Consider the following 12,208-nt stretch of genomic DNA (forward strand, 5'->3'; position numbering starts at 1 on the left):
TTTTAATTTCATGGCTGCAATCACCATCTGCAGTGATTTTGGAGCCTAGAAAAATAAAGTCTGACACTGTTTCCCCTGTTTCCCCATCTATTTGCCATGAAGTGATGGGACCAGATGCCATGATCTTCGTTTTCCGAATGTTGAGCTTTAAGCCAACTTTTTCACTCTCCTCTTTCACTTTCATCAAGAGGCTTCTTAGTTCCTCTTCACTTTCTGCCATAAGGGTGGTGTCATCTGCCAATTCTCCAAGCCAAGCTTCAGCAATACGTGAACCGTGAACTTCCAGATGTTCAAGCTGGTTTTAGAAAAGGCAGAGGAACCAGAGATCAAATTGCCAACATCCTCTGGATTGTGGAAAAAGCAAGAGAGTTCCAGAAAAACATCTATTTCTGCTTTATTGACTATGCCAAAGCCTTTGACTGTGTGGATCACAATAAACTGTGGAAAATTCTTCAAGAGATGGGAATATCAGACCACCTGACCTGCCTCTTGAGAAACCTATATGCAGGCCAGGAAGCAACAGTTAGAACTGGACATGGAACAACAGACTGGTTCCAAATAGGAAAAGGAGTACGTCAAGGCTGTATATTTTCACGCTGCTTGTTTAACTTCTATGCAGAGTACATCATGAGAAACACTGGGCTGGAAGAAGCACAAGCTGGAATCAAGATTGCTGGGAGAAATATCAATAACCTCAGATATGCAGATGACACCACCCTTATGGCAGAAAGTGAAGAGGAACTAAGAAGCCTCTTGATGAAAGTGAAAGAGGAGAGTGAAAAAGTTGGCTTAAAGCTCAACATTCGGAAAACGAAGATCATGGCATCTGGTCCCATCACTTCATGGCAAATAGATGGAGAAACAGTGGAAACAGTGGCAGACTTTATTTTCCAGGGCTCCAAAATCACTGCAGATGGTGACTGCAGCCATGAAATTAAAAGACGCTTACTCCTTGGAAGAAAAGTTATGACCAACCTAGATAGCATATTGAAAAGCAGAGACATTATTTTGCCAACAAACGTTTGTCTAGTTAAGGCTATGGTTTTTCCAGTGGTCATGTATGGATGTGAGAATTGGACTGTGACGAAACCTAAATGCCGAAGAATTGATGCTTTTGAACTGTGGTGTTGGGGAAGACTCTTGAGAGTCCCTTGCACTGCAAGGAGATCCAACCAGTCCATTCTGAAGGACATCAGCCCTGGGATTTCTTTGGAAGGAATGATGCTAAAGCTGAAACTCCAGTACTTTGGTCACCTCATGCGAAGAGTTGACTCATTGGAAAAGACTCTGATGCTGGGAGGGATTGAGGGCAGGAGGAAAAGGGAACGACAGAGGATGAGATGGCCGGATGGCATCCCCGACTTGATGGAAGTGAGTTTGAGTGAACTCCGAGAGTTGCTGATGGACAGGGAGGCCTGGCGTGCTGGGATTCATGTGGTCAAAAAGAGTTGGACACGACTGAGCGACTGAACTGAACTGAACTGACTGACTGACCCTTATGTTATCTTCTATATTATGGTTTCAGTTTTTATATAATTACCCACGGTGGGTGGGTAAGCGGTGTGTGTGTGTAGGGGGTGTGTATGTGTAAGGGGTGTGTGTGTGTAAGGTGTGTATGTGTGTTTAAGGGGTGTGTGTGTGTGTTACCCATGATGTGTGGGTAAACTTGTATGTGTGTGGTACCCATGGTGGCTGGTAAAACGTGTGTGTGTGTGAAGGGTATGTGTGTGTACAGGGTGTATGTATATGGGGGATGTGTGTGTTACCCATGGTGGGTGTGTAAACTTTGTGTGTGTGTTACCCAAGGTGGGTGGGTGAACTGTGTGTGTGTGTGTGTGTGAAGGGTATGTGTGTGTAAGGAGTGTGTGTGTACCCATGGTGGGTGAACTGTGTGTGTGTTACCCATGGTGGGTGGGTAAGCGGTGTGTGTGTGTAAGGGGTGTGTGTGTGTAAGGTGTGTATGTGTGTTTAAGGGGTGTGTGTGTACAGGGTGTGTGTGTGTGTTACCCATGATGTGTGGGTAAACTTGTATGTATGTGGTACCCATGGTTGCTGGTAAAAGGTGTGTGTGTGTGTGTGTGTGGCTGAAGGGTACGTGTGTGTAAGAAGTGTGTGTGTACAGGGTGTATGTATATGGGGGGTGTGTGTGTTACCCATGGTGGGTGTGTAAACTTTGTGTGTGTGTGTGTTACCCATGGTGGGTGGGTGAACTGTGTGTGTGTTACCCATGGTGGGTGGGTGAACTGTGTGTGTGTGTGTGTTATTCATGGTGGGTGGGTAAACTGTAAGTGTGTATGTGTGTGTGTTATCCACGGTGGGTGGGTACACTGTGTGTGTGTACCTGTGTGTAGGGATAACGGTTCTGGTTTCTCCTTGAGTCTTCGCTTTGTTGAGCACTTAAAGCACTTTATATACTTTATATCACGGTGTTATCCTTTCAAAGAAGTCAACTGAGGCTCAGAAGTTACACGATTGGCCCAAGTTAGACAACCAGTTAAGTAGCCATGATGGCCCCCCTGGGGTTTTAGTAACGTGCCACTCAACTGCACAGGAAAATAATGACAATTTGAGTAGTAAACAACGACTGTTGAGAGCCTGAGTTCAAGGAATTCCAAACCTGTTCGACTCCCTGCAACTTCACCCCATCTTCCGCCCACTCCAGCCCTGTTAGCTTCAGGTCCCGGGGGTCAGCCCTTCCATTGGCTATTGGCTACAGGGCCTCATGCTCATACGAGGGGAAGTAGCCAATCAATGTGGCTCGTCCCCGCCCAGCCAGCCCGCGCTAGATCGCGTAATCGTTGCCCCTCCTGTGGCATTTCGGGAATTGTAGTCCAGTGAAGCATTGCTGCCTGCAGTGAAAGGAGATCGAGAACTACTAGATCCAGCGACCCGAGCGCCGCGCGGTCCAGCTTTTAGGAGTACCCCTCCAACAATCAGGATCCGCAACCAGCATCCAGGAACAGGTGAGAGAGGTCGAGGGCTGGGACCGGAGGCAGGGGCTAGAAACTCGGTCTTAACTCTGTAGCGCAACTTCAAGGCACAGGAGGTCCAGTCTGTTGCGTCGGTGTTCCCCCGTTTTGGGAGTTGGTGGGACGGACTAGCTGACACCGTGGATGTGCAGAAACTCCCGAACTCTGCCATGTGCTTTCCTGGAATCCCAGTATAACTGCACCCTGCTTTGCTCTTCCGCTGCGAACCCTACTCACCCACCCACCCAGTGTTGCTCCGAGGCTGTCAGCACAGTCCTGGCTCTGTGAGGTCCAGTCCCAGAGCCCCAGACTACATGCCCATAGTACCCAGGGGTTCTGCGTTCACGCCTCAAAGCCTGCGCTCCCCTCTCCCTGCCTACCAAGGGAGACTTGGGTTCTAGATTTGGCGCTGCCATTCCCCGGGTACCTCCTACCTCCTAGAGCCTCAGTTTGGCCTCTATAAAAGAGGGTGATTTAAAGATCCTCCCAGCCCCCGGTCCTGAGGTCCTTTACTCTGGATTCTTCAGTCTGTGCTCCAGAATTTGGAGGAAGCAAGCAAGAGTATAGCAATTCCAGAGGCTCCTTTGTGGAGGCGTTGACGGTTCCTCAGCCGGGTAAAGTTACATGGCTTTGAGTCCTAGCCTCCTTATTTTAAGTATGATCAGCTGAGTCTTGGTTACCCAGCCGTACTTTTTGTTCCCTGAGTTTCTTTCTTTAAGTGCCCTCCAGCTTAGCCCAGAAGAGAGTGGGGCATTCTGGGTACAGAGGTGGAAGGTTGGAGGGTGACTTGGGGAGCTGACAGCGTGCATCTGCCTCTGGTGCTTGCCCCTGCAGGGAGTGCTCAATGCCCCCTCTCTGTGCCACCCCCCATGCTGCCCCTGTCCCGCTGGCTGAGATCTGTGGGGGTCTTATTGCTGCCAGCCCCGTGCTGGGTACCCCGGGACAGGTTGCTGGGTCCCCTACGGCGACCCACCCTGGGGCACGGGTGCCCAGTCCTGGGGGCCTGGCACAGTGCCCGCTGCTGGCGGCAAGCGTGGACAGAGGAGCCTCGGTGAGTCTGGCAGGGGTGAGGGGCCTTGGGGAGGGGAGCAGCTGATTAGGTTTCTGACTTGTCCTCCCTCTTGTCAGAGCATTTTACTCCTCCCTCAGAATGAATGGAGACCAGAAATTGGACGCGTTCGCCCAAGAAAGGCAGGATTTCATCCAGCACTTCTCCCAGATTGTCAAGGTGCTGACTGAGGAGGACATTGGGCACCCAGAGACAGGAGATGCCATTACCCGACTCAAGGAGGTGAGGGATTTACAACTCGAGAGGGTGAACCTTTGCAATCTCTGCACATGCGTGGGGTCTCTCTATGGCTCTGGGGTGACTTTTGATAGGTGTGGGAACAGACTTTTATCTGAGAGACTCTGGGTTCATTCTGGAGGGGTCGGAGCCCGGGCAGGTCCAATCAGTCCAGCTTTGTGGTTCTGGTAGGCCAGACATACTGCTTTGCATAGGGGTGGATCGCCCTGCGGGTGAAGGCTTTGATCTGGGTAAGTGTTTCATTTTGTTGAGACAGGGAATTAGGTGTCCAGAAATCATAAAGGGCTATCTTGGCAGGGACCTGGGAGGAAGGGAGGAAGCAGTCTGAAGTGGGGCTGAGTAAAGGTAGTGTTCCATCAGAAACCCCTCCTCTAGGGCAGGAACTATTTGTTGAGATACCTACGTTGCCTGATTCTTTTGGAATATCTAGTGATTCTTTTTGTAATGCCGTCTCATTTGTCTGAGGGAAACTAAGGAAAAGGAAGTCTGTACTGGGATGGAGATTAAAAAGGGAAGTCTTCCCAGTGAATTCCATCTGGTTGATAACAGGGCAGCAGAAGGCAAAATGAGAAGCCCCAGCAGGAGGCAATGCCACTGAAGCAGTAGCGGATGGCCCCCCAGCCTGAGTCCCCTCCAAGCTGTCCTCTGGCTAACCTGGGGAGGAGGGCGCTTGTCTTAGTTAAGTGAGAGGCTTTTTATTGCAGATGGGCTGAACCGTGGAGGGGGGTTGCAGAGGAGGTGGCTGAGAAGGGAGGAATGGGGGTGGGTGAGACCTGAGCTAGCCGCTCTCTTGGCATGCACAAGAGTTTTCCCCGGGTTCAAGCCCTGTCTGGGTTTGGGAGCAGATCTTAATCTCCAGTATGGAGCCTTTCAGTGTTCTGAAGAAGACAACGCAGAGAGAGCCTGGGGACTGGGGAACTTCCTGCTCTGCCCCACGACTTGGAAGAAGCCAGGAGCATAGTAGTTCAGGGGCTGCCTGGAGGAGGGGTTGGGATTGAGGAGGATAAAGTTAGGTTCCCTGGTCTCCGGTGGGAGAAAACAAGGAGAAATCTCAGAATAGCTGCTCCGCAGACCCTGATGCCTTCCTTGTCCCTCTGCTCTTCCCCCAGGTCCTGGAGTACAATGCCATCGGAGGCAAGTACAATCGGGGTTTGACGGTGGTGGTAACGTTCCGGAAGCTTGTGGAGCCCGGGAAACAAGATCCTGACAGTCTCCAGCGGGCCCTGACTGTGGGCTGGTGTGTGGAACTGGTGAGAAGGGTGGGGAGCAGCAGGCAAAGACGAGGCTTACTAGAGTGGGGGTGCCCTGGGTGGGATGGGGTGGGACGGGAGGGAAGGGATGGGCCTGAAACTCGGCTTCTCGGTTGTGTTTCTGTGCGTCTAGTGTGCTGTGGCCAGACTTAGTGACGAGGGGTTAACAGATGTGGGGAGGCCCTTGTACCAGAAGGTGCGTGTTTCACCTGTACTCTGGTGGTGGGCCCGGGCCTTGGAACTGGCCATGAAGTTGTCAGCTCTTGTGAGCAGAGGACAGCCACAAAAGTGAGATGGTTCTTCTAGATTATTCTATGGCAGAGATTGAATACTGGAAGCCTATTGGTAGTTTTTGAAAATATTTAAAAATTAAGTTCCCTAAATCTAACAAAAGGAGAGATTTCACACGAAACCCCAGATGTCTTGTATCACATGGAAAATTGCTAGATATGGGTCCAGAGTCCCATATAGCAACAGTTGGCTGAAGTTGAATTGAAGCCACTTCCCCAAGACTGGAGATGGACTCTTCTTGTGTGGATCTGTTTTGCTTAGTCTTCTGTCTCCAAGCTCAGTTGGTTCTTGAAGGTGCATGGTTTGCTGACCTGGCCTAAAGTCTCCAATTTAGGCTTCCCAGCGGACTAGGTTCTGGAGTTGGGGGGTGCTGGGCCCTGAGGAGTGGGGAGATGAGCCCAGGAGGGAAGACGCTCTGGGCTTGGTGAATGACGGTGATCCTGGCCTGTGGAGAGGAGCAGCTGGCCTGAGGGAGGGTGTGATGAGCTCAGCACAGGCCATGCTGTGCTCTTGGCGTGAGCAGATCAGGTGGAGCTGTCTGTCCTGCAGGTGGTGGAATTTCCAGTCTAGAGCTTGGAAGGGAGATGGGGCTATACAGTAGGGATTTGCCTCCAAGGGGGTAAAAGGATGCAGGCCTCACTGAGGAGGGGGGCCCTGGTGACAGAGGTGCCCTTCTAGGGATCGGTGGTGCTGAGGAGCCCATAGCCCCAGACAGCAGGCAGGGAGTGAAGGGCAGGAGGGTAAGGCAGAGCGGTCGGGGGCCCAGCAGTTCACCAGGTAAAATCAGTTGTCACTAACCTTAGCTGCGCTGTGGGTTCACCTGCGGTTGGGTTGGTTGGTTTTGACCAAACTGTGCTGCTTGTGGGATTTTAGATCCCTGACGAGGGATGACCCTTAGTCCTGGCAGTGAAAATGCTGAGCCCTAACCACTGGACTTGCAGGGAATTCCCATGTTTTCTTAAACGCAGCTGTATTGTGGCCACTTCCCCATTTGAGCAGTCCACCATTGTTTTGGATGATTTTTGTTATAATCTCTGCTTTTCTCTTCCTTTCACTTCTACCACATCTCCTTCAACCTCTTACTTTTCTATTTCAGCATTTACCTCCTAAAAACAAGGACATTTGCTTATATAACCACAACACCATTTTCACATCTGTCTTAGTCTGTTTGGGCTGCTATAATAAAATAAGCTGGTTGGATAACATCACTGATTCAATGGACATGAACGTGGGCAAACTCAGAGGTAGTGAGGGACAAGGAGGCCTGGCATGCTGCAATCCATGGGGCTGCAAAGAGTTGAACACGACCTGGCGACTGAACAACAACAAAATACCAGTGATTGGGTAACTTATAAACAACAGAAAATTTATCTCTTACAGCTCTGAAGGTTGGGATGTGTGAGATTAAGGCACCCATGTGACTGGGTCTTACCAGGAGTCAGACTTCTTTTCCTGATTCATAGCCAGCATCTTCTTGCTATGTCCTCAAGTGGAAGGGGCAAGGGAGCTCTTGGAGGTCTCCTTCATAAGGGCACTAATCCCTTGCATGAGGCTTCCACCCTCATGATCTAAGCACCTCCCAAAGGGTCCACCTTCTAATACTGTTATCTTTGAAGTTTAGGATTTCAGCATAGGAAATTTGGGGGGAAGCATTCAAATCAGAGCAACAGTCGTGATAGTTAACATTGATATAATAATATTATCTAATATATATTCCATATTTAAATATTCATAATTCTCCGATTGTCTACTGTAAGGTTTTTTTTTTTTTTTAAAAAAAAACAAACATCTAGGATCCAAGCAGAAGTGATGCATTGCACTTGTTAGTTTTCTTCAGTCTTTAGAATACTTCCTCCATTATAACGGACTTTTTAAAAGTCTAGGCCAATTATTTGATAGAGTGGCTCACAGCCCAGTCTGATTAGTATCTAGAGGAAATAGGCAGGGGAGACATTTTGGTAAGGATGCAGTGTGGGTAATGTGGTGTGTTTCTCGTTACTTCCCACTGTAACACACACCTGGGGAGATTACTAAAAAACCCAACCCAATACTGGGGTAAAATCCCTGCAGATTTAATGTTCTCCTAATAAATAGAAAGTGCAGTTGTGGGGCAGAGGAGATTGAGGGCCACGGAATGAATGCCCTTCAGAGATGATCTTGGTTGAGTGGTGCTGGTTGAAACCAGCTGGCCCTTGTAGCCACTCAGGGGAGGCAGTGGAGCTGTGGCTTCAGGGAACAATGCCACTCCATAGAGACACGTTGTAAATAAAATGTGTGCCCCAATGTGGAAAGCCCAGGCCCCACTCCAGGGCGAGGTCAGAGGGAAAGGTGCAGATGGAGAGCTGCTTCCCGAGGACTTGGCCTGGAACGACAACAGCCCTTTCTGCACCGTGCACACCTGAGCTGGTGGGTAGTGGTGGGCACGCCCTCTGAGCCATGCAGACCCACTGGAGCACACACAGGGATCAGGCTGGGGTAAAGGTCTAAACCCATGTCTTCAAGGAATTCCTATAGTGGTCCAGTGGTTAGGGCTCAGCACTTTCACTGCTGAAGCAGGGCCCAGATTCAATCCCTGGTCGAGGAACTAAGATCCCACAAGCCACGCAGTGTGGCCAAAAAGAAAAAAAAAAACACCAAACCATGTCTTCACAAGCTGTTTGAGGGAGCCGGAATATGTAGCCTGGCTGCTAGAAGTATCTCCAGGAGAAGTTACAGTGCTTCATCCGCTCATGTCTTTCTTAGACAAACATTTATGGACCAGCACTGTGCTGGACTTTGCGAATGCCATGCAGTCAGACACCTTGTCCCTGCCTCGAGGTAGTTCACAGTCCTGCAGGGAGCCAGCATAGTCTGGTACTTTCCAGGAGGCTGGCACTCAGAAGAGGAAGCCCTTTGAGGATGTTTAAAAGCAATGGGTGAAAGTTACCAGGAGTCAGACTTAAGTTCTACCCTATTAGACCCAGGCTCCTAAATGAGCTTCCTGAGGTGGGGTTTTGTTCCTGTTTGCTGGAGCGGGTAAGCAGTGCCCGGAGAGAATGCAGGAACCAGCCTTTCTTGTTCCTGAAGTCATGTAAAGTCACGCTGCATGAAGAAATCTTGCTTGAAATCCTCCCCAAAGTTTTTGGCCAGGGAGGAGTACAGCATATGAAGACATTTCATCATCTCCCTGACACCAGGGATTGTCTGGAGATCTGTTATATCTCTTACTCTGAAAACAAGGGAGCTTTTTGTCCCTTTTTATAGTTGGGAAGCCTGAGCCAAAGAAGTCATACAATTTTCCAAAGTCCCAGAGCCCAGATTAAAAGTCCTCGGTGAACTTCCCTGGCAGTGCAGTGGTTGAGATTCCGTGCTCTCAGTGCAGGGGACACAGGTTCGATCCCTGGTTGGAGAACTAAGATCCCACATGCCACACAGTGTGGCCAAGAAAACCAGTCCTCGGCCTCATCCTGACCTACCTTCTCTGTTCAGTGATTCTTAAAAGCAACATCTCTTACTGGTAGAAGGAACAATCATAAGGAGCCCTGGGACGCTTATTCCACTTTCCATCCTCCTAGCTCCAAGCCTTCTTCCTGGTGTCAGATGACATTATGGACTCATCCCTCACCCGCCGGGGGCAGACCTGCTGGTATCTGAAGGTAAGTGGGCAAGAAGGTAGCGCGGTGGGCATGACAACAGACCACTGGGAAAGGGTCACATGGAGCCTGTGGAGGAGGTGTTGCGGGTTCTCGGTATGAGTCTAGGCCAGAAGTTGATTGCTTGTTTTTCTGTGTCCCTGACAGCCAGGCATAGGTTTGGATGCCATCAATGATGCTTTCCTTCTGGAATCATCCATCTACCGCCTGTTGAAGCTGTACTGTCGGGAGCAGCCCTATTACCTGGACCTGATTGAGCTCTTCCTGCAGGTGTGCTGCAGACGAGGGCTCCCGTGGTGGCCTTGGCCTCTATGGGACATTCTTGTCCAGAAGAGCCATGCTCACTGTCCTCAATGGGACAGTCTTGTTTTAGGGTGGTACCCAGGTTTGCCTGGAAGGGGAAATAATTGAGGGAGGGAGTGGGGGCGGGTGGCGGCGGCTTCCTTGTGTCTCTGTGATTGAAAGGAGTGGTAAAGGGCATGTGTGTGACTGTGTGGGCCTTGAGTTTGGGAGCCCTCTCTTCCTCCTCCTGTCTTTCTGACCACCCAATTATCAACTGCTGTGGGCTGTAGGGCCCAAGATTTCAGAGTTCTCCAGCCCTGGAGAAAGCCCAGTTCACAGGCCATCTTCCTGCTCCTTAGAGTTCTTATCAAACTGAGATCGGACAGACCTTGGACCTCATCACAGCCCCCCAGGGCCACGTGGATCTTGGCAGATTCACAGAAAAGAGGTGAGGGACCATGGGAACCACATCTGGACAGTGAGAGGGAGGGCTGGGAGGGGGTGCACAACCCTTCTAAGGAGTTTATCTTCTCCCTGCACGCAGGTATAAGTCTATTGTCAAGTACAAGACAGCTTTCTACTCCTTTTACCTTCCTGTAGCTGCGGCCATGTATATGGTGAGTGAGCCTCTTCATCCCTTGCTGCCCTGCTCACGTGGGCCTTTCAATAAGGAGGGCACAGAGCAGGCATGCCCCCACTGGGAATGGCTGAGTGATATTGAGCAAGTTACTTAATCTTGCTGAGTCTGTTTCCTCAGCTATAAGATGTGGATAAAATCCCCACCTGTGGGACTAATTATAAAAATGAACTGAGTGGTTTACATGAAAGTGGACAGCCCATCAAGGGGGAACAATGAATTCTCCATCTGTGTTCAGTAGTAGGAGTGGGGAGGGAGAAGACTAGATTCAAAGGCAATCAATGGGGTTAACTATCTATGCTGACCTTCTCCAAGTTTCCTTTCCATAGTGAAAGAATTTGGAAATGGTAAAAAGATTAGGAATAAGGATCAGAGTGACTCAGGGACTGAGCCTTGTGAGAGGAGAGAGTCTGAGGGCCTCCAGAATGGACTCACCTCTGCTGTGACTTGCAAGAAGACCCATAGCTAAAATCAGTGGGATGGAAGGTGGACCGTCAGCCAGGACTTCCTTTATCAGGGAAGCCAAGGATGTCTGAAAGGAGAGAAGACTTGGGGGGGTGCTGTACTGGGGCAAGACCCTCTTCGTGGGAGGAAGCAGCCAGGAAGATGCAGGCACCTCTGGTGTATGACTTGTTAACCTCCTTTTCCCTGTAGGCGGGCATTGATGGGGAGAAGGAGCATGCCAATGCCAAGAAGATCCTGCTGGAGATGGGAGAGTTCTTTCAGATTCAGGTAGGATGGCATGGGGCACTGGCAGAAAACAGGCTCCAGCTTTGCTCCTTCCCTGCCTTACAGTCTCTTCATTCCTTCTTTTCTGCACCCCCTCTGCCAAGGATGATTACCTTGATCTCTTTGGGGACCCCAGCGTGACGGGTAAGGTCGGCACAGACATCCAGGACAACAAGTGCAGCTGGCTGGTGGTTCAGTGTCTGCAGCGGGCCTCTCCAGAACAGCGCCAAATCCTGCAGGTGCCCTAGCGTGTGCTGTGGACCCCCAAGCTGTGGACTAGGGGAAAGAGCAGTGGTTTTTCAATGGGCGTGATTTGACACACACACGCACACACACACGCCCGCCCGCCCTGGCATTTGACAGTGTCAGGAGACATTTATTTTTGTCACTATAACTTGGTGTGTGTGTGTGTGTTTGCCACTAGGATCCCTAGTGGGTAGAAGCCAGAGATGCTGCCAAATACCACACATACAGTAGCTTCCCACAAAGAACTATCTGCCAGAAATTTCAAATGGGCCGAGGGTTGAGAAACCCTGGGGTAGTGGAAGCTGAGGCCTGAACCCCACTGACTGAGTGAGGATTTGGGATGGGGACTGGGGGTGGGGGGGTGCTGGAGTTCGAGATCTCTGATAGCTACTCAGAGACCCTTGAAACGGGAGGCAGGAATGGAATGAATAAATGGCATTGGAGAAGTTCTGGATGGGGGAGTGGAGGGGACCTAGAGGTGTTGGGGGAAGGATAATAAGCCCGTTTTCCTACCCCCGGCCCTTTAGGAGAACTATGGGCAGAAGGAGGCTGAGAAGGTGGCCCGAGTGAAGGCGCTCTACGAGGAGATGAATCTGTCGGCTGTGTACATGCAATACGAGGAAGACAGTTACAGCCACATTATGGGTCTCATCGAGCAGTATGCTGCGCCCCTGCCCCCAGCCATCTTCCTGGGGTTAGCACAAAAGATCTACAAGCGGAAAAAGTGACCTAGAGTCTGTGAAGGTGGGGAAGGGAGGCTTCTCAATAAATTATTGTCTAACCTGTGGTTCTTCCGTTTCTGCTTATGCCAGCCAGGGGCGCAGCTTTGTCCAGAATGGGCAGGGTGGGGGTCAGTTGCATGGAAG

General features: G+C 50.4%; 1 protein-coding gene across 4 annotated transcripts; it reads left to right on the plus strand.

Moving 5' to 3' along the window:
- The first annotated feature begins 2,809 nt into the window (after nucleotides 1-2,809).
- FDPS (farnesyl diphosphate synthase) lies at nucleotides 2,810-12,129 on the plus strand. Of its 4 annotated transcripts, none has more exons than XM_069544115.1 (11): nucleotides 2,913-2,963; nucleotides 3,804-4,020; nucleotides 4,098-4,260; nucleotides 5,385-5,525; nucleotides 9,371-9,451; nucleotides 9,596-9,718; nucleotides 10,090-10,178; nucleotides 10,275-10,347; nucleotides 11,022-11,099; nucleotides 11,201-11,335; nucleotides 11,870-12,129. In XM_069544115.1, the coding sequence occupies exons 2-11, from the start codon at nucleotides 3,839-3,841 to the stop codon at nucleotides 12,068-12,070; spliced, it is 1,266 nt and encodes a 421-aa protein (XP_069400216.1). In that variant the 5' UTR covers nucleotides 2,913-2,963; nucleotides 3,804-3,838; the 3' UTR covers nucleotides 12,071-12,129. The 4 variants fall into 4 exon arrangements, with proteins under 4 accessions (XP_069400219.1, XP_069400220.1, XP_069400216.1 ...); XM_069544116.1 differs by having other exon boundaries at nucleotides 2,937-2,963; nucleotides 3,497-4,020; XM_069544118.1 differs by lacking the exon at nucleotides 3,804-4,020 and having other exon boundaries at nucleotides 2,810-2,963.
- The last annotated feature ends 79 nt before the right edge of the window (nucleotides 12,130-12,208 follow it).

The sequence above is a fragment of the Ovis canadensis genome, chromosome 1 (assembly GCF_042477335.2).
Source record: "Ovis canadensis isolate MfBH-ARS-UI-01 breed Bighorn chromosome 1, ARS-UI_OviCan_v2, whole genome shotgun sequence".
NCBI lineage: Eukaryota > Metazoa > Chordata > Mammalia > Artiodactyla > Bovidae > Ovis > Ovis canadensis.